The following is a 21,986-nucleotide window of genomic DNA, read 5'->3' on the forward strand; positions in this document are numbered from 1 at the left end:
ATCAGTGAAAAGGGATCAAAATAAAGCAGCTTCAGATCAAGCTGAAGTGTACAGTTCTGAGCAGGATAACCCAGAGGCAGGTAGCTGGAAAAGCGAGCTCTGCCGTGTCCTCTCTCCCCTGAGAGGAGGGGTGCCTGCCCTGGTCCAGACACCCCACCCCGCAACAATGCCAGCACACTCAGTGTAAGTGTGCTGGTTCCAAGAGAGCCGGCGATTTCAGGCTTCTGCAACTTTGGCTCTAGATGGAGCAGGGTGAAAATGAGGGCAGAGCCGGGCCCTGGCCAGAAAGGGAGGCCGGGCCTGCAGCGTTTCACTCCAGCCGCACGGTAACACCGCTCGGCGCAGCCTGTTCCAACTGCGCGACAGGCTCTGCAGAAAGGAGACTGGGCATGTCTGCCGGGAGCCTTGAGGCAGATGCTCTCTCCCGTCTACCAAGGCACTGCAGCAGCTCCCCAGCCCGAACCGTGCCGCTGCCAGTATTTACAGATTCACCAGAGATGCGTCAAAGCCCCCCGCCGCTCCCCACCCCCCCTCACCCCCCCCCCCCCCAGCTCCAGCAGAGACACTGAACCGCACAGCCTGACACCGAGAGATTTACTGTCTCTTCAGCGTATTGGGGGGGGGAGGGAGTGGGGGGGGACAGACAGTGTACATACACCCCCACGCACGCGCGCGTGCGCGTGCACAGCCCCAGGGAGGTAAGTCCAGCCCCCGAGAGTGGGGCCATCCTGCTGCTGCTGGATTTTTCCAGCCCGAGCATCGTTCCGGGGCTGCTGTAATTGATGGAAATTGGTGTCTTTGCTTTCTGTTACGACCAGGGACCCGCCAACTGGAGGAAGCAGAGCTGCAGTCAGGGCAGGAGAACGGGAGGGAGAGGTGAGGAGCAGGGGGACACCGGCGGAGTGGAGAGGGCAGAGGGAGAAAAAGGCACGGACACTTCGGAGATGGGTGAGTTATAACTAAGAGCAGGAAGAAAGACAGAGGAAGGCAGAGAAGGGGAGTTGTGGGGAAAGGGAAAGGAGCTCAGAGACTGAGTCAGCCTCAGGAGGGCAAACACCAGGAGACGAGCACAGGAGGGAACACCCCGGCATACCGAGAAGGACCTGTTCTGTCTGAATCTGCACCATGAGCACAAGAAAGAGCTGCCCCTTGCCCGTGGGGCAAGGAGACCTGGAGGAAAAGCAGAGTGAGGGTATTTCTGACCTGGAGCGACAGGACTGTGAGGTGGAGCTGAGGAACAAAGCTATTCTGCAACAGAAGAGGCGCCTTAAACAGGCCACCCAGTTTGTGCACAAGGACTCTGCTGACCTGCTGCCCCTGGATGGTTTGACAAGGCTTGGCACCTCCAAGGATCTGGTGAGTCCAGTGGGAACCCGTTTAGGAGGGGGTCCACCGAATAGCATTTATCCCAGTGGGAACCACTGCCAGGCTTTGTGAAAGGATCAGGGGTTTAGCAAAGATGAAACTTCCCTTCAGCATCTTCAAGGAACAGGTCAGGGTGAGGGGAAAGAATTAATTGTCCATTTTTTTGCCTCCATCTTCCCATGCATTCCCATAGGAACCAAACTCATCACAGAGACAGGCAGACACGGACTGGAGGGAGTCCTCAGGATCCACCTTTTCGTTCACCTGGTACATAAATATGTTCATCTGACATATATGTTTCCTTGTGGGACACCTCTGAAAGCTCCCATGTATTCCTGCACGATCCAGCTCAAAAGCAGGCTGCTTCCTGGACTGAGCAGGGAGGGAAGCACAGCTTTTGAAACTCCAAGAGGCTTATGTTTGACCTTGTCACCTTTTTGCATTATTCTTTTTCCCCCAACTCTTTGGATTTCTGGAGGGGCAAGTGCAGGGCAGGACCGTTAGCCAGGTGCACAGGCAGCAGCAGTGGGCAGCACCTGTGGGTAGCACCTCTAGGGAGGAGGCACCGGAGTGAGGCCTGTGGGCCTCTCCTTGTAGAGGTGTGGAGCAGGAGGCATCAGGGAGGGAATCTGATTGAGGACCTCAGGCAGTCTGTGGTCTGGAGGAACTTCCCCAAAGCAGGGAGCAGTTTCCCACAGGATGTCTTGCTGGCTTAGCTGCATGCTTGCTCTGGCAGTTTTGCTGTCTAACTCCTCACTGCTGTGGAGTTTAACTGCTCAAGGATGCAGAGGTCTAAACCATTTTCTCAAGAGAGGGCCTGGGTCTGGCCAGTGACAGGGGCACAACCATTTATTCCAGCTGTGCCGGTGGGAGTCACAAACTCTTGCTCCTCCCTGAAGCCTGTGCTTCCCTCCGCATCCTCAAACCATCGCAGCAGTGACGCAGATTCTCATGCACATGTATGTCCTCTGTTTCCCAGCTCCTGTGGCAGGTCCCACAGCTGCCAGCAGCAACGCACAGCTACGCAGAGGGTCACATGTGTGTGGGACAGGCAGGGTCCCAGGCACTGGCCCAGAATGGAAGCTACACCCTTGCTGAAACCTTTGGGTGCGGGAGCTCTGCTGTACACAGACGAGGGGGTCAGGGGCACATTCCCATGCCAGTGCATCCTTTTGCTTCCACCAACCTCTCTGCAGCTGCCTTGGCTGCTGATGAGACTTCCTGGCTCAGCAGGGTCAAGGGTACCTCCTCAAAGTCTCCCTGAGCTGTCGTCTCATGCTTTACTAGCCCTTCACAGCCACACACACAGCTTTCAGCAGGCGTCTGAAAGTTCTTGAGCATCCCTCTGGCCCTGAACACAGTCACTGTCTGAAGTCATGTAAGTGTCACATTGGTAAGGAACAGGCAGGGCCTCTCCCCCCCCATGGGGAAGGAGGTCTGGCCACACAGGTGCTGGGAAGGCCCCATTCAGGTTGGCAGCATGGGCAGGCTAGCACTGACCCTTCACACCCTGCAGCACTGCAGCTGAGACATCTCTTCAGGAGCAGATAGCCAGACATATCCCGTGGCCCTTCCTTGTACAGCTTTTGTCAGGGAATGAGGAGGAACCGCTTTTGAAGCTTCTAGTGCATGTTTGCTGAGCCCAGCCACACAGGCAGAGAGAAACCTGTCTGCCTGCTTTGCTTTGGAATTCACTCCTGTTACACCATGCCCCAAAATGACAACTGTGGTGCCAGCCAGATGCCTCTGTGAGACTCCTGCACAGTATGGGTGGCAGCCTTGGCCTCCAGAGGCTGGCACTCTAGAGCCCCAAAATGAGTGCTCTAGTGAGACAGGTGCCCGAATCGCTTGCCACAAGCAGCAATCCTGGTCAAATCAACCATTCAAGGCAGGAGAGTTCCTCACATGCAGATGGCATCCAGTCATTCAAAACCACTGCATGGTTCATGTTTGGTCCGTAACAGAAAGGCTGAAACATTTGATAGTGAATAAAGCAAAACATCTTTTCAGCCATGAAAATTTTGCACAGGTGTTACAAGGCACAAAATAAAGCCTGGCACCTGTGCAAAGCTGGCACACATGGTGCCACTGACCTGGGGTCAATGCGGTAGCTGTGATACCTCCATTTCTGGTTTACCTTGGAGCAAGTGAAGAACCAGGCCTTGGGATACCAAGAGCATTTCAGCAGTCCCTGCAACGTGGCAGGTCACTGTGAAATCATTGTGATGTTTTTGGGGGTGCAAATTAGAGTCACAAATATGCTTTCAGGCCCGTGCAAAACTCCTTCTGTGTTTCCTAAATTGATCAGGCTCCCTCCTGGAGAACAGGCCTCAGGGCCGAAAACGAAGCAGCGGCAGGAAGTGCTGGAGTGGTCGACATTGGAGAGAGTGCAATACACCCCCAAATCCGCCCTTACAGCACTTACACCAGGAGCAGAGTTTAAGTAACTCCCCAAAACATGTCTCCATTGACAGGGCCAGGGACTCAAGCTGTGGCAGCCCTCCTGTCCTAAAATTAGAGCAAGACTCCATGTTATTTAAAAAACCTACATGTTTTCTTATGCAAAGTCAGGCAGTTACTTTTTGCCACTCTGCTGTGTATTCTGGGTGTGCATATGCAATGCATCCAGCAGTGTCTCTGATCTGATGGGCCCATCACATCTCCAACAATGAGATTATATGTTCCAGTGGAGACCTCACATTGCCAGCTTTAAAGAGCTACAAGCATGACGCTTTTTTGTTTGTTTAATGGTTAAAAAAACCAAAGTATCTGAATGAGCTAAAATATTCTGTAAGCACTAAGACAGCCTGAAGATCTGGCTTCTCCCCTCCCTAAAACTGAGATCCCCAGCTCATAACACTTCACTAATCATTGAAAGGCCTTGAGATTTCACATTGGGGAGCCTGAACGTGATGAGTTGCACTGGGAACCTGCACTAAGCCTCCCTTTCAGCTGCTGACCACAACTCCCTTCAGGTCCTCTGTCATCATCCTCTTCATCTCATTGTTTCTTACAAGCCCAAGAGAGATAAGGGTATCCACTTCCCCATCTCACTGGTGAGACAAAAGACAGGGAGAGCCCTGGGAGTCTGCTCTTGAATCAGATGTCTCCTCAGTCCCAAAGCTCAGCTACTCCACATTAGTGTTTGGCCTCTTCCCAGCCTGAGTGACAAGGGACAGAGGTGGCAGCTGCAAAGGGCCAGCTCTTTCTGTGGGAAAGTTTGCAAGGAGAGGGAAAGGTCCTTTGCATGCCAGATTGTGAGATGAGATAGGAGGGAGGGTGAGAGTTTGCAGACCTGCTGTCAGTTCCCTGCCCTTTTCCCATGGCCCAGATGTCAGCTGGCAGTCCAACTGGCACTGCGCTCAGAATGTTTAAGGAGTGAAGTACAATGTCCAGCTGTGCTGTGGGTCTGCACAGCGAGCTGGGAAAAGAGCAGGAACAGGGGGGTATTTTAACCACACTTTTTCAAGCGCCTGTCATGCAGGATGTGAATGATTTGACTCTTGCCCCTTGAGCAAGGGGAAAACAGGGGCACGAGGGACTTGGCATCCTGCAAAGAGCAATGTTGAGTGCAACCAAAGAGCCAGTAAGAGCTCTCCTGCTCCAATCATTGGGCAAAACTGACAGGTCAGTGTGCTTTGAGTTGCAGTTCACACACTTCTCTGGCCTCAGCCCTCTGACCAAGCACAAAGCTAATGTGAAGCACACACAGGGTTAATACAGCACAGTTTGTTGGCAGGTCTAGTCGAGTGCAGGCATTTGCCCTGCACATTTATAAGAGCCTACATCAAACTGCTGTACCATCTGCAAGTTGATTTTTAATTATTTTGGGTTTTGGAGGAAGAGAAAAGCTTTATCTTTATGCTGAGGCACATTTAGATTCACTGCCTTTCTTCACATGGACAGTTGTTACTGAGAACGCTGTGGTCAGCTCTGAGCAGCTTCTGTCCTGGAGAAGGGCCACAGGGCTGAGTGCAGGGAGTAAGGACAGAGGTGCCTCCAACAGACCTACTTCACTGATGCTGCCTGTTGTTGATTCAGTAGCTGTGCAGGGACTGCAGGCACTGCATCAACACTGGGCAAAAACTAGAGCATCAAGCTGGTGACAAAGGGAGCTTTCTTTCCAAAGCAACACTTCCCTGTGTGTATGCAATGTCAGGCAAGAAGTTTTTCACATTTTTTTCTTCCCTTTTGGTGCACCTCCCCTTCTTCTGCCTGGAAGAAAGGAGATAGGAATGAGACAGGAATATGAGATACATGAGAGATGAATAAGATACTTGAGATAGAATCAGGTCCTTTCAGCCATTGATCTGGCTGATGGTGCTCCCTTCTAGCTGTGAACAACAGAGGGCTTCATGCATGCCCCCCCACCCCCAACTAGGAAGGGAGTAAATATAATATCACTTCTGATAGACAGGAGCAGAGACAGACTCCAAAGAACATTACAAACTAGATTTTAGTTTCTTATGCAGGGGAAGCTTCCTGCTTCACTACAAATAATTACTTGTACACCTAAAATTTCTGGAGTCCTGCCTTCATACCCACATGTACATCACACACATGCTGCATCTCCTGTCCCTTCCCACATTAGAAGGTGTGAGTATGCCTGGTTGAATGTCAGCACACACCCACCAGGTAGTGTATCACAGTACCTAAACAGTTATGAGGCTGCCAACTGCATGCTTACCAGAAGGAACAGGAATGTGTGGGGAGAGCTTTCATCAGGCATGTTCTTCCCCTCCCAGGGACCTGTCTGTCACAGACATCCCAACACTTTGACATCACCTTAGTGGCTACAGAAAAAATCTTAGAACTTAAATTTTGGGATAAGCCTGTCTTTCATCAGGATGATCAGTTGGGTGAGGCATTTGCTATCTGATTCCCTGGGCTAGCAAATGTCCTTGTCCTTAGCTCTATACTTAGCTGGGATTTCTCTCTCTTTGTGATGGAGACAGCAGCCACATAGTGTGGTCCAGCGGCGCCTCTTGGAAGGCAATCTGAACAAGCTGCGGGGTGAGACCAGGGTTCAGTCTGCATGGGTACAGTCTCCGCTGGCAAAAGACCAGGATGAAAAGATGGAAAAGGGAGAGGACAGGAGAAAAGAGACTTCACCCCTGCTAATACAGTGCCAGGTAAGGCAACAACACGGTGCTGCTGATTTCACAGTGATGGCAAATGCTCAGTAAGTTCCAGCTGCCCCACTCCCAAGGGCCGTGCTGAGTTACTCATTGCAAAGCCAGATGCAGCCAGAGAGAGCAGATTTCTCACGTGGCTTCTCCTAGAATTTGAATTAAATTCTTCTAACAGGCAGAGGAAAGCCTTTCTGCCACATGCATTCTAGTTGTCTGTATAAATTACCCTAATCACATACCCTTCCTTGAAGGCCAGCTTTCCTGTGATATGAGCTGTATCATAACCGCATACAGAAGCCAGGAATGTCTCCTTATAACTTTAAAACAGGTGCCCCTAGGTGATTTACACTTACTTGATCCAGTCTGGTATGATTCTCTCAGGTGTCAAAGGATCTCCTAAGTAAATGGCTAACTGTGCTCTGAATTGGGGCTGCTGTGTTTCTTGATGGAAGCAGTATGTTTAGCTCCCTTCTCTTCATGTACCCTCCTACAGACCAGAACACGCTCCTCTCTGGCCCCAGTAGGTAAGGAAGCACATCCAAAAATGGTTGCCACATGAAAGAGGTCTGCACAGTTAGAGCTGTTCAGTAATATGCAGATATGAGACTCACCAAGAAACAGACCTGGTATGCAAAGCTGTGTATTTTAAAGCTGTGTTTATTTCAGTTACCCATCCTAAAGAACATTTTATGTGTCCAGAGTGTAAAGTCAATGCTTGCAGGAGAAGCACGTGTACCTTTGACAATTCACTTGGCACAACTGATTATTGTAAGAACACAGCCTCATAGCAAGTTCCTGAAATGTCCAGATCAGGTGTCTCAGTGCCATGCATCACCACTGTCTCGACTCTTTTCCAGCCTTTACTGTTGTAGTTGGGCACTGCTTACTCTGGGTTTTAGCTGGGTTAACATCACCATACTTGGGAAAATAGACTAGTAGGGTAAGTGGCTTGCAGTGTAATTTCTCCAAATAGCTGGGGTCTTTTATTTTTGAGCAAATGAAGGTGTTTATTTTTCTTTAATCAGTACTCTCTATTGTTCTGTAAGAGCAAACTTGGTGATGAAGAGTGGGGTGTTTTTGCCAGGCAGGTACATGGAGCAAGGACAGAGAAGCCTAGTTATCATACCTCAGAGGCAGTAGCTAACTTGGCATCAGAGTCCACTACTTGTTCCCCTTTAGTGTTTCTAATGGACCGTACCCCTGTCATACACATTATCTTTTCCTTCACAGGGGGAGGTTAATGAACATCACAGTCGAGGAAATAGGCCTTATGCTGCATTTTTCTCTCCCTGAACTCAATACCTTCTGCACAGGCATTTCTCTCTTTTTCTGCCCTTCTTAAGATCCAGTCACTGTCTGCCACATTTAATCTTCTTATTTTGAAAGAAGGGAAGTTCTCCTCCCCTTCTTTTTAGTCTTGCTGCTTTGCATGAACTTCAAAAAGCCTTGCCTCTAAGTAAACGGATCTGTGGCAGCAAGTAATGCTCAGGCTGCTGGTTTGTTTTAATGAGAGAGGTGAGCTGGTACCTTTGGGAGAACTGCTTGACTGTGGTGTAGTTTTCAGACAAAACAGAACATGAACACTGTGAAGTCTCTTCTTTCTGACAGCAGCTCCTGACTAAAGATCATGTACCAGCTTCCATTTACGCTCAGGCAAGTAGGCCGAAACTTCCAAGATGGTGACAAGTGCATCAGCTGACTAGTAATGGAACTTGGACAGGAGATAAAGCTGAAGATACATAGATGCCAGTGATATAGAGAGATTCAGGCAACAAGTGTTTTCACTCTAACAGGGCCTTTTTAAGTTCCAGAGATCGCAGATAGACCCAGTCTATAATGGTCATACTGCAGAGTCACTCCCCCTCCCTGTTTGCTTAGGCAGGTTGCTCACATGGCACTGCAGCAGAATTTCCCATCTGTGGCAGTTTTTGTGAAGCACTTTGGAAAGCCTCTCATGATTGGCATCTGCATCACAAAACCAAGCTGTTCTTTTTTGCAGTAGGTCTGGACTCTCACTGAAAGAGATGCCATAGAATCATAGAGTGGTCTGGGTTGGAAGGGACCCCAAGAATCATACAGTTTCAACCCCCCTGCCACAAGCAGGGCCACCAACCTCCAGGCCTGGATAGATTCAGAAGATTCCACTGCTGTACCAAAGCAACCTGAGATTAATCGGTCTTGGTTGATTAAAGCAGCTTCTTGACTTTGGAACTGACATTATTTCAGAAAACAGAGGTCTTTATAAATGGTGAGCCTCATTGATTCCTTGCCACTCTTTCTTGGAAATCTCCATAATTGACTTTTAGATAAAGACCAGTGGTGGCTGGTAGTAACAGACTGAAAATTCTGTGGCAGAGCTGAGAGTGGGTAATGTGATGGGAAGTGCTCTTAGTCCAAGAATTCTTGCAGTGCTGCTCATCAGCCGCCTGTGTACTCTTTAGCTAATCTGTGTTGTATTTCTTATCTAATCCGCATCGTGTTTGTGGTATGCTGGGCCAAGGATGCTCCTCAGACTCCTGGTGGCAAAAATGGTTAGTGGTACAACTGGAAGGTGGATAGTTTTTGTGAGGTTGACAGAGCTGATAACTGTGTGGGGCTGTTTACCACTGGATGAGATGAAAAGCTGTTTTCTACAGAATAACCACTGTCCTATTATGTCCCAGCAAGTTTCTAACTTGCAACTTTCCCAGCCTGCTCTGAAACTAAATTCAAGAATCTGCCTGGTGATGCAGTGTCAGTTTATTATCACAACAGCAGTAACAGCACACACAACTCAGATCTACCTGCTCCCAAAGTGATTCCTTAGCAACTGTTATCCATACTCCAGGTCACCTGTTTCTGAAGAGGTGGTGCAATGCCTTTCCTGTAGCTGGACAATGATCAGTTGGCTTCTGTGAGCCACAGGGATGGTTAACTCTTTCCCAGTACAATCCATCTCTGTTAATGAGAAGGTCTGATTCAGCTGGACACTGCTGGAAGGTTGGAGATGTGGTAACAGACCTGACCTGATGATCATGCCTAATATACCTGCTTAGGTAGTGAGGAGCCACCAGGAAGCCTCTTCTATGAAGAGGCAGTACAGAGGATGAGGAGGCAGATGCCTAGAATTTATCTGCACTTCGTGGTTTATCTCTTCCCCTCTGCTTAGTCTGGCCACAATCCTTCCAGGCAGGGCTCTGTGAGGACCAGACAGCACGGACATTATAGACCTCTAAAAGCAGAAGACTTCTATAAGCATTTTGTCACAGAGTCACAGAATGGTTTAGGTCAGAAAGGACATTAAAGATCATCTAGTTCCACCCCCCACCGCCCCCCCGCCATGGGCTGGGATAAGGGACTGACTGTCCTTTGAGTCCAGTCAATTTCTAGGCTGTTTTCTCTCTAGAAACCTGGACTTTGTAATACCACAAACAACTGTTGATGTAAGGTAAGATGGGATCTCTCCATTTAGCCTTGGGGACCTCTATGGGCAGGCATTACCCCTACTCCTAAATGTTTACTTTTGACATGTCAGGCAGCCTGCAGCCTTCATGGCTTCATGTTTTTCTTTAACAAGCAGAAGCACTGCCAATTGCAGTAGCTTCTATATATAGTGCTTTCATCTCTTCCCCTCCTGTGAGGCTCTAGCACGCTCCCCTGCCTGCTTAAAGCAGATTCGTGCCAAGAGGCAGGAGGCATGCATGAATGAAAGGCAAGAGAATGGGTGCTGGCTCTGGGAACAGGCTCAGCTGTGTCTCCTACCAGCTCTGTCAGGTGTGATCTCTGTTACAATGGGATGGCAGCTCAAGATGCTCCATAGTGAAATGGGACTGCGAAGGAGCTGGGGGAATATTCCTGTATGAATGTGCAAAGAACTGAGGAGAGAGCTTCTGAGGGCTGGTTTCTCTGTGGCCTGACTCTGTGAGTCTTCCAGCTGGGATCAGGCCAGTTAAGTTGTGTGTTCTCTCAACCTGTGACTTAGTAGTTCTGTGGCAATTTCCATACCACGTGTCAAAGAGCAGGCTGGGTCTGAATGTACATGCCCATGTGCCTGAGACTGTGAGAAGCACGTGCTGGAACAGAAGACAGCCTGGGCAGCCAGCAGGCTGAGATACCTATCTTGGCTTTGACTTTCCTTAAGTATTTAGCACTATATGCCTAACTTGGGTGTTGTAAGTAGTCCCAAGTGTTTGCAGTCACATGGGACTGCTAGTGAACCGGACATAATTCTTTATGAATAAGACATTAAAGATGAAAAAGTATAATGGCTGGATCTGGAGCTGTTGACAATATGCATCTGTGCATATTTTCTGTGTAGGCATTGCTGGAGCGCTGCTCTCCTTCTTCCTGGATGAGGCCACACATGGTGAATGCTCTTTCTTCTAAAACCACCGATGTTATTTAAATATACATCACATATACAAGTCTTACATGATTCTTGGTGAACTATGTAAGGCAGGCTGAGATCTCTGGCTCCAGTGGTCTTCCAGTTCTTGAGAGTTTCTCATCTAAGTGGCCACTGGAGGAACCTGCTCTATCTAAATGTTCAGAATGATGAAATTCTCTGTGCTGATGTACTGCAGGTGCAGTTTATACCCAAATAATAGCTCCAAGACCAAACAGGACTGCATATGGTCTCTGAGGTTGCCTTGAGTGCAGTTAGCACTCAAGCTGCTCTGGCTGTTCTGTCTGTTTGGAACAGTCTAGTCTTTCTCACAGGAGGTGTTTTATTCTTTCTCTTCATAATGACTCACAAATAGCACATTTTTGAAAAGGAAATCTGAGAACTACAGGATGTATCTCTCTGTGATGATTAACCCATGTAATAATCATAAACAGATTTAATGAGAAATCAGGAAATTGAGACATTTTCCTGCTGGTGCTACACCGAGTCCCTGACGGTCACGCTGACCTTAAGGTGTTCAAAGGATTTAAGCTTGTCAGGAATGAGCACAAGGGTACATGAGCTGTGGGAGGCCTCTTGCTGCTTCTCAGTGGCTCAATGGCACTGAGTGCCGTACTGGATGGAAGAGAAGGAATCACAGGAAAAATACAAATCATAATAGGGTCTTGCTTCTCCCACAGACTTCTCCCTCTGGAAGCTGTTCAAATTAGAACAGACATCTAGCCCTGGGACACTGATCCTGTGACACCAGAAGAAACGGAGAGAGGAAACCAAAGAAGGCTGTAGCAGATGCTTATATTCGTTTAGAAGCTTTTGTCATATCAATTATTACTCTGCTAATAACTCCATGTGGGTTTTATAACCAATTCACTAGTAATGCACCTCTTGTCTGGAGCACCACCAAGTTAAAGTTGCTAATAACAGGCAGGTGGTTTGGCAACCAAACACATATTAAAGATGGCATATTCGATTAGAAACCTTTGGCAGAGTTCTGCAGAGCACTGGGGAGATCACCCTTGTCTTGGGTGAGTCTCCTGCCTTCTGATTACTGCCTAAAACACCACATCTTTGGCTGTGCTGCTAAGAAAGGTCTGAGGGATTGTCACCATGCTTGAGGAGTGGGTTTGCCAACTTGGAGCCCACAGTAATTATCTGTTGTTGTTTTTTCTAGTGCCAAGGTCAGGTATTGAAAGCGACTGTCAACACGGGGTGTTTGCCAAACCTCATCTCCAAGAGCTGTTTGAATCAGCTGCGGTAAGTCTCTGCGCAGCAGAAAAGGAGGGGTGGCTAAAAGAAAACCTGTGGCAAGAACCCAGGCACTCCTGACTCCAGACCCAATGACAGTTACTGGCAGCTTGGCCTGTGTGTGTGTGGCTGTTTAGGAGAAGGTGCAGAGGGTGGGCTACAGGGCAAGGCACCAGGAGCGCTGGCAGTGTGGTGTGCAGATCGCAGACCAGGAGGCAGAGCTGGTCATTCTGTCTGTGTGCACTGCAAGGCAGAGCTGCCCAGCTGACAGCCTCAGAGGTGAGGAACACAAATGGACAGTGCCTTACTGTTTTGCTTGTGGAATGTGCCTCCAGACGTGCTGTATGAAAGTGATTTCTCCTCTTGTGGGCCTGTTCCAAATGAGACCAAGGACTGTCTTGGTGTTCTGAGAAGTACTGCCGTCAATGAGAAGCCCTGTTTTTCCTTCTCTTCCCCCACTTGAGGTAATAACACCTCTTGTGTCCCACAGGCTGGAAGAAGTGTCTGACATGGACTGTGGAGACCTCTCTCTTCCCATCCCCAGCGTTGTTGGCCGAGTAGAACATATGGAGGTGCAATTTGGCCAGGAGACAGTGCTGTGTTCAGCACTGGTTGTAGGTGAGAGTGCCAGCCCCTCCTCTCCTCCAGTTTTCCTATGTCCCTCTTGCCTTGCCAAGGGCATTTAAAAGGATCTCTGGGGAATATCTAATGTGGTGGGAGGTTGGTGATGTGGCCACCTCCACTGCTGGCCAAGATTGTTATGTGCCTTGAATACCCTCAATATAACCAAAGGCAAAGGGCACAGGAAGAGAACAGAGAAGAGAGAAGACACTGAAAACGGGGAGAAATTAGGTGCTTTTTGGTCTTAACACAGGATGTGGAAAATTCTTATTCCTTTCCAAAATGGACCTTTCTTAAAAGGATCCAGACTGCTTGATTAGCCCTACTCCTCTGGTGCCCTGCGCTCTCCTGTTGAACGGGTACCTGCCTGTTTGGCTGGATGGAATTACATCAGAGAAACTGATGCAGGATGTGGCTTATTACCCAGAGTGTTCCTCTGTGTATTCAACTGCCACTGCTGCAGGGAGCACCCTGGAAGAACACGGTAGCCCCAGAGCACCGAGTCTTCCTCAGTGTCCTGAGGCAGGGCCCTTTGAAGGAAGAAGCCGTAGGAGACAAGGTCAAGTCAGCTGGCACTGGAGCATGCCCAGAAAACAGCAGAAAGACTGCATGTTCTGCATTTGCATCAAGATGTGCATATGCTGAAAACAGTTTACTTGTCTTTTTTTCTCCTCTTCTTTCTCCCAGTCTTCCAGCTTTACCCTCTTGCCTTTATCTGTCTCCTCATCCTTGATGAGTAGTGTTCATCTTCCAAGGCCTCCCTTGCTCCCTTTTCTCATGTCCATTCTTCCCACTTTCCCAGTCATCTGAAAAGAGCTTCCAGAGCTTCCCCCTCTTCCATACTCCAGCTGACTCTTCTTCCTGGTTTCCCCTCCACTTGTTCCTGCCCTTCATGAGCAGTCTGCATTACTCCCAGCACGGGTGAATGTAGCCCAGTAGCACCTTTCCATTTTGCTGGGATGTGGAATGGCTGCCTGGAAGGAGCAGAACTGCTATGCTTGTGGCTTACATCTCCCTGTGCACACAGTGCTCTTGCTGATGTGGTTATAAATGAATCATAAAATGCAGCCACTGGTTACAGGGCAAGCAGGCACTCAGGAGACACGGGAAGTGTTGGTGACGTTAGTGGTTGTTGCTGAATCCTGCAAACTCCAGGACCTGGGGATTCCTCCTTCCCTGCCACTGACGTTCAGGTGGATCACCTGAGGGTCACTGTCACCCAGTCCAATGCATGTTCTGAGTGGAAAGGTCAGACAGTAGCAAGGCTGAATCTGTGCTCCAGAGAGGTAGGTACAGAGAGGGGCTGAATCTATACTCCAGAGAGGCACATGCAGAGAGGACAAAGACAAGGCCAGCCACCGATTGCCACACACAGAGCAGGGCCTTTACACACACTCACATAAACACCAGCACAGGTAGCCCAGTTCTGGTCCTCCTCTCTGGCTGGCCAGCACTGAAGTTCCCTAGCAGAAGCACATACATCCTCAGTTTCTAGGTTAATGACCACACTTGTATTCACAGAATCTTCAAATAACTGTGTGATATCCATGTCTGGACCCTGGGTCCCTGACCCCAACCACCGACCCAGACCTTGAGTCTTTCCAGATGCAGGTTTCGTCCGACTCACTAACTAGACCAGATTAAAGTTTACTAGCTAATTACATACACAAAACCACAAGCATATAGGATTAAATTCATCAAGGAAATATAAACACACCTAAGTCTTTCTGTTCAGTGGCATCCTACAAGTTCTGGGACCCAGCATCCTTCTCCGGTTTCTGGCACCCAGGCATATAAGCCCTATGGCCTGTGCTCCCTTCCCCAGCTACTGGCCCCCAGACTTCTCTTGCACACTGGTCTCCCTAGTTGCTGGCACCTGTGAGCCACGTGCCTGTCTCTAGTAGCTGACATGGACCTATGAGCCCTATGGTGAGCCTGTGGTCCTTTCAGTCCCTGGCATCTCTGGTGCATGCCAGACCCTCTGGTTGCTGACATCTAGAGATATTTGCCCTTTTACCTGTGGCATCTTCTACATTTGCTGGCACTAAGGACATTTGCAGTCACATGTAGGGTAGTAATGTTACATATAAAAAAATGTACTTAATAAAATTATTTAATAGGAAATTGCAGCCATCAGGCACAGGGTTCAGTCTGACAAGTGAACTGACCAACAACCTGCTTGCATGTGACTGGTGTTCTTACACCTTTTCTTCTCCATTTTTCCATGCTTGTTCTTCCCTGACCCACCCTGCTGCTTGTCTTCTTCTCCTGCCCTTGGTCCTTCCCCTACACAGCCCATAAGAAGTTTTACATGATCCCACAAGCTCCTTCTGATATCTCATGGGTTAGTTTCAAACAGTACCACAGAGTCCCTCAAATAATCTCGTAATACTTGGGATGATAATCACAATTCCCTCCTCTTACCAGATACAAAGTTCATTTTGACCCTCTTCAGGGCAGTGCCTAAGTAGCTCCTTTAATGGCTTATTAGTGGCAGAAGAGTGCTTGGTCTTTGTTGTTCTCACTGTTACCACCTGCTGCTTGTGTGTTTAATCCATTGCTTTCCTTGCTATGTGTGGTTTATTTTACACCAAATAGGCCATAACTATGTAACTTCATGAACCAGATGTTCTTATATTCCACATCCTCTTACAGGGGAGATACTTTCTCTGCAGTGGCAGTGTATATAGTCCCAAGACTGATCAGTCTCTTCTCTCTTCTCAGATGATGAAATGCTGGAGTTTTGCATTGGCCTCCAGACTTTGTTGTCTCTCAAGGTAAGGAACAGCTTCGTGCTTATTACAGGGCCTCTCTCAACAGGTTCTCCAAAATTTGGTTGCTGTAAGCATCAGGAACACTTATGTCCAGGTCTTCCAGGGTGCCACTTGCAACACCTGTTGCACAGCTGCCTGGCTGGCTGTAGCGTGCTCTGAGACACTGATTCCTTTCCAGTCCTTCTTAAACATTTCAAGAAAGGAATGACCCAACAGGATACTATCACATCTCCCATCCTTTGTATTCCTGACCATGTAAGTTGTAAACAGGAAAAGGAAACTGAAGAGGAGACAAGAAAAGGCAAGGCAAGGCATGCCATGTCATGAGTTTTATCTGCATTGCCTGTTGAAGGCAGATTTGAACAAGCTCTGTGCTTGCTTTGAGCCAAGTGAAGCTGTATGATCAGTGTCCAACAGTAGCTGGACATGGGTGGAAAGAGTCCTCCTCTCAGTCAGGGTCAGTGTTCTACTGGGCCTGGCTCCTGGGTGGCTCAGAATACAGCTGCTCCAAGCTTGCTCCTGCCTGTCTGTTAGACTCAGGAAGCTGGAAAAGCACTGGGCTGAATGTCTGAGTGGTGTGAGGACATCACCTTAGAGGGAATTGTAGGAAGAAGGGAGGGAAATGGCCCTGTGAATTGTTTGGAGAAGAATCCATTGAAGAAAATAGGAGCAGGGGAGGCAGCATGGGAGGACAGAAAGGGGAACTGTAGGTTCTCTACAAACCTAAAGTGGGGTTGTCTGATGGTTACAAAGGTTTTGCCTAGTATGATGAGATTTGTTATCTGAAACATCCAGCAAGTAACTGGCTCTCCCTTTCCTCAGTGTTGCATCGACTTGGAGGAAGGAGTCCTGAGATGTAAAGCGCTGGGTCAAGAGCTGCCTTTTCTACACGCCTCCGAAGAGCCTGGTCAGTGACTGGCTGCACCCCCCACCCCTGGGGCTGAGCAGACTCGCTGCCGGAAGAGAGAGAGGAGGGTGAGGCTCACAGGCCCCTAACCTTGCTGAGCTCTAGGCTGAGGCATTCACTGGGGAGCGAGACAAAGGCAGATGGGTGCTGGAGGCTGTGGCTGCTGGGAGTGCCTCATCTTGAGAGATCCCCCTCCTTTCAGTGGGCCCTCCTGCTTGTCCCCATGTGCCAAGCGGGCATTTTGTTCTCGGTTTTCTATCTGTCCCCAGTCACTCCAGTTCCTGCTTCTGTACTAAACTCACTCCACCCTTTCAGTGAGGTCTTTTTACAGTACCTCTGTTCATGAGACAAGAGAGTCTCCATGAACAGTCAGTCTCCAGTTGCTCTGTGGACAGGAGGCCAGCGCTTTCTCCAAATGCCTCCAAAGATTGCCATGATTGTTTCCCTTCTCTTGGCCTCAATGTGTGTGGACTCCACTCCCCTTTCTTTGTGGGAAGGGGTCTGTGGCCAGTACCCTCACCTGTACCCTGGGAAGCTGAAATTTGTCGCTTTTTTTTCTGGCTCAGAGCAGTACAGAAGCATTGTCTTGAAAAAACCTGGCAGCAAGGACATGTATAGAGTTCTTAACTGTAAGAAACCTTTGCAGAAATGCTGAGCATAGATGCCTAGAGTATGGTGGACAGTCACAGGAGCTTGGGCTTTGCCACTGCATCCTTGGCCACTAAGCTATATAATATGAATGGCAATGATTATCATCTCTTGGTGTTACACGTAGGAACCAGACTTGTACACCCTGTCCTTCTGACCAGTCCTCTCCTCCCTGCAATCCAGCTGCTAGACCTACTTTCCTGTCACCTCTGCTGCATCATCAGAGATCCTGCTACTCAGTTTAAATGCTGCAATGAATTGCAGCACTCCAAGTCTTCTGCTCTGTCAGCTCCTTTCTTTCCACTTGAGATCTAGTGATCAGACACAGAGACATCATCAGCCTCGAGCCCCAGCCTCTCACAGCCCATCGACTTTGCTACTCTGCATGAAACAAGAACTAGACTTTCTTGCAGTATCAGCTCAGGTCAGAGAACTGTGAACTCATTTGGGATGACCAAGGTGATTATTAAATCACTGAACTGTTGGGGTTTTAATGATTATGTTTGAATTATTATTATTTTTTTAAAATTTGCGTCCTAGAGCATAGCTGTATGATAAATACACAGTCTATTCTTTACTAGCTCAAGAAAAGATGCACCATATCAGGGCTTGTTCCATGCCTCATGACTACTGATTTACTATCCAAACTCTGCCCAAAGCCCCTTCGCCCACCGTTTGAACCTCATGACACCCCCGTTTCGCCTGTCTTCTTGGCTGAAACGCTGCTGGCCCTCTTCCTTCTTCATCAAACCACTCATTGTTTCCTTTGTGCTTCTCAAATGACTCCTGTATCTGGTTTTGCTTTTTCCTGTTGGTTATTTTCTAAATCAGAGGGTGGATGCTGTAGTTCAACACATGCTGAGGACAGCACGTGTTACAGACTGGCAGACAGGAGCTTGGAGGTACTAACCAGTGTTAGCTGGTGTGACAGGCATCCTCTTGTCCTACAGGCAGCATCAGGCTAGTGACTTTTATTGTTAGCCACCACACCTTCCAGCTTCTGACCTGTTCCTTGGCTTCTCTGCCACTCTTTTCTACGTGTGCACCTGACTGTACCTAGCTGCACACACTGCTTTCTGTGAATCTCCTCCATGACACCAGCAGTGCTCTCACTTATGTCAGGACCTGTGCCTAGCTGAAAAGCCTGTCTTCCAAAGTACTAGCAACCCCTCCTGGATCTGTATCACTTGCTTGTCTGACCAGCTTCTCAAACCCAAGGCTCTTTTTGACATTTCAGGCTTGTACTAGACCACCCTGTGTGCCAGCTGGAATCTACATGTTAATTATATCTCTTAATATTAATTAGTGTTATGATCTATTTAAGAAACCACACAAACCTTAAACCCAAACCCTAAATATTAAAGCTATCTCTAGCCCTAACCCAAACCATGAATACTAACCCTAACCCAAATCTACCTTATAAAGCTAACCCTAACCTAAAATCCTAACCCAAAACTTCAGCCCTAAAACTAAAACCTGAACCTAATCCTAAAGCTGAATGATAACTCTAACCTCAACCCTAAACTACTAGCCACTAATCATAAATCCTACCCCTAAACATAGTACTCTAAAGCCCAACCCTAAAACTTAAAACTAAACATTAAAAATAAAACCTAAACCCAAAACCTGACCCTAATACACTATCCTAAACCCTAAATTCCAACAACTAACCCAAAATCTATCCATAAACCAAACTCTACCCACTAAAGCTGACCTTAACATGCAACCTTAATAAGAACCCTAACCCATAATCCTGAATGTACCACTGGGACTAAGCCTTACACCAAACACTGCCTGTCACCTGGTAAACATAACCCTGCTCCCAAAATCTCATCCTAAAGTCTAAAGAAAAAATGAACCCCATCACTAACCCTAATTCCAAACCTAGCTGTATCCCTGCCCAAAACTCTATCCCTAACCATAAACATCACTCTAAGACTAACCCAGCCATAATTCCCTCACCCTCACCCTAAATCAAACCCCAATCACAAACCTCTTCTCACCCTAGCTCTAATCCTTTGCCTAACCCTAATCTTAAAAACACCCCTAAAGATAATCCCTCCCTCTCACCCTAACCCAAATCCTAACCCAAACCCTAACCCAAACCCTATCCCAAACATTGTCCTTAACCAAAACCCTCTCTCTAACCTTAACCCAATTACTAACCCTATCCCTAATCACCCAACCCTACCTGAAAGCTTTTGGCAGCGCCTGCAAAGGACCCTGCTTCCTTCCAGCGTAGGGCACCCTGGGGCTTCTTCCATGTTTTGCTTTTGCCAGCAAGGGGACCCAAAGCATCCCAAAACTCTAGCCAGACTTTGTGGAATCCTGCAAGGGTGTTTGCTGCCTCCCAGAGTTTCCCAGGGGCTTTCAACAGGTTTTGTGAGGTTTGTAAGGGGCCCTGCTTCCCTCCAAAGCACCCCAGGGCTTTGCTGATGCTTTCCAGAGTGTCTGACAGCTCTCTGGGTGCCTACAAGTAGCTGCCAAGGAAAGGTGAGGGCCACCATCAGCTGTCAGTCCTGACCACTTCTGTGTGGGAGCCCTGGGTGGTGGGTGTACATTCTGGAAAGCACAGAGCCCCAGAGTTGGTGGGGCTACGATGAGTGTGCCAAAGGAAGGGGGGGCCCACCAGCAGCTTTCAGTCCTGGCCACCTCTGTGAGAGAGCCATGCCTCGTGGGTGTATGTTTTGCAGCTGGGGTCTGGCATGGGTGAGGGTGTGGGTGAGTAGAAGTCTTCCCAAACGTGGACTGAAGCCAACAGAAATCTTTCCAAAGATTTAAAGGGTGCTTGATGGGATCCTACTCAAAGCTGGCATGACTTCATGTTGACACTCTTTTGGCTACTGCCTGTCTCTTGCAACCCTGCTGACACTTGCACACTGACCTCACCAGGTGCTGTCCCTGCATGCCAGTCTTGGGAAAATACCTCTGCTTTTGCTCACCTTCTGAACACCTTCAAGTCCTTCTGAGGCCTTTCTGTGATTCACATGCCTCCTCTCTCAAATCACCGATAGTTCAGGCTCCTCTGAGAACCAGTGTGCTACAGTAGGTGAAACTCATCAGCCCGACCTGTCCCTCTCTGCTCTGCGTAACGAGTCCTCCTTTGCGTCCTCCTTACCTTTCCCCCAGCACATCCTTCATTCTCCCACATGGGTAAGTGACAAATTTGCTGCTTCTGAAAAGGAAGGAACCCCTTTTATACAATCTTTTTAACACCCTCCTGCACCCCAATTGCTAATACTCTCTCACGGTGTGGCACTACCGTGCCAGCCTTCCCTCTGCTGTTAACAACTGCATGCATAAACAGCCTGTGCCACTGTGCTGGTTTGGCCCTGGCTGGAGGCCAGACGCCCACCAAAGCTGCTCTGTCACTCCCCTTTTCAGCTGCACAGGGGAGAAAATATCTATTGAGAGGCTCAAGACTCGAGATAAGGTCAGGGAGAGATTGTTCTGCAATCAGTGTCATGAGCACAACAGACTCAGCACAGAATACAGAAAAAAAACTCTCTAATTTATGACACTGCCCTGCACACCCAGTGACACCAGAGTTGGGTGATGAGAAGTGTGACCAGATCTTAAAGCACCTTCCCTGCCACTCCCTTCTCAGCAGACGTCACTTTAGTCATAATTTTGCTCCCTTCTTCCCACACATTGTGGCACAGGGAAGGGCAGGGACTGGGGGAATGAGGGTTTCGGTCAGTTCCTCTCACAAGCTGTTTTCCTTCTTGGCCAAGGGGGGCATTCATTCCTCACACCCTTCCCTTGCTGCACTGTGGGGTCCCACCCACAGGAGACAGTCCTTCACAAACTTCTCCACCGTGAGTCCTTTCCCATGGGGCTTCAGCTCTTCACCAGCTGCCCCAGTGTGGGTCACTTCCACAGTGTGCCAACCTTCAGGCCCAGACTGCTCCAGCCTGGTCCTCCATGGAGACACAAGTCCCCCCACCAGCTAATACGTCCAGCGTGGGACCCTCTTTAAGTTATAGGTCCTGCCAGGAGGTTGCTCCAACACAGGCTTCCCATGGCATCACAGCATCCTTCAGGTGTCTCCACCCCACACCTGTGTGTGGGGTCCTTCACAGTTTGCACACGGGATCTCTGCTCCCCATCATCTTCCATGGGCTGGGGGGGGGGACACCCACTCCACCATGGGTTTCTCCACGGGCTGCAGGGGCATCTTTCTCTCCAGCACCTGGGACGCCTCTTCTCCACTGACCTTGGTGCCTGCACAGCTCCTTACATCTTCTCACTCCTTTCTATGGTGGCTACTTATGGGATTTTTTTCTCCTAAATGTGATTCCCAGAGGCGCAGTGACCATGGCTGATGGGTTCGGCCTTCATCAGCAATGACTCTGGCCTTGAGCCGGCTGGTGTTTGCTCTGTCAGGCCTACAGAGAGCTTCTGGCTGCTTCTTGCAGAAGCCACCCCTGCAGTCCCCCTTCTCCACCAGAACCCAGCCACGCAAAACCACAACAGCCACTTATCAGACACAGAGAGGATGTTTCAGAGCAAGTGCTAAATTAGCATGTGAGAATGCTGCTTCTCAGCTGTGAAATCAGCTCCAGAGCAGAAGACATGCTTTTCTTCCCATCCAAGGCCAGTTTAACACGCAGGCCCACAAAATGAAGGCCTCTTCTACCCAGGTATTTAGGAATCTGTTGCAAACAATTATCCTGGAACCTCACAATTGGGCTTTGTTGTAGGCAGAGCTAAACCCACCCCAAATATTTATATGACTATATGAGCACTGCAGGTCCTAACAGTGTGGCTGTCACATACAGTGTCAGCACTTGGGTTTCCTCCTCCTTAAACAGACCTCCTGGTGGGTTCCCAAGTTTCCCCCAAAGTTCCTTTGCATTAAATGACACATTGTCACTGACCTCAATGCATGCATTTAGAATCACTGCCCA

The 21,986-nt window shown here is 48.8% G+C and overlaps 1 protein-coding gene across 1 annotated transcript; it reads left to right on the forward strand.

Annotated features, from left to right (window-relative positions):
• Positions 1 to 1,125: 1,125 nt before the first annotated feature.
• On the forward strand, positions 1,126 to 16,436 carry NRIP2 (nuclear receptor interacting protein 2; the record flags this gene model as incomplete). Its single annotated transcript, XM_084274379.1, has 6 exons — positions 1,126 to 1,356; positions 6,321 to 6,497; positions 12,053 to 12,135; positions 12,617 to 12,744; positions 15,472 to 15,524; positions 16,344 to 16,436. 6 exons carry the CDS (start codon positions 1,126 to 1,128, stop codon positions 16,434 to 16,436), a joined length of 765 nt encoding a protein of 254 aa, XP_084130505.1.
• Positions 16,437 to 21,986: the final 5,550 nt, after the last annotated feature.

This window comes from Gallinula chloropus, assembly GCF_964237585.1.
Source record: "Gallinula chloropus genome assembly, chromosome: 1".
NCBI lineage: Eukaryota > Metazoa > Chordata > Aves > Gruiformes > Rallidae > Gallinula > Gallinula chloropus.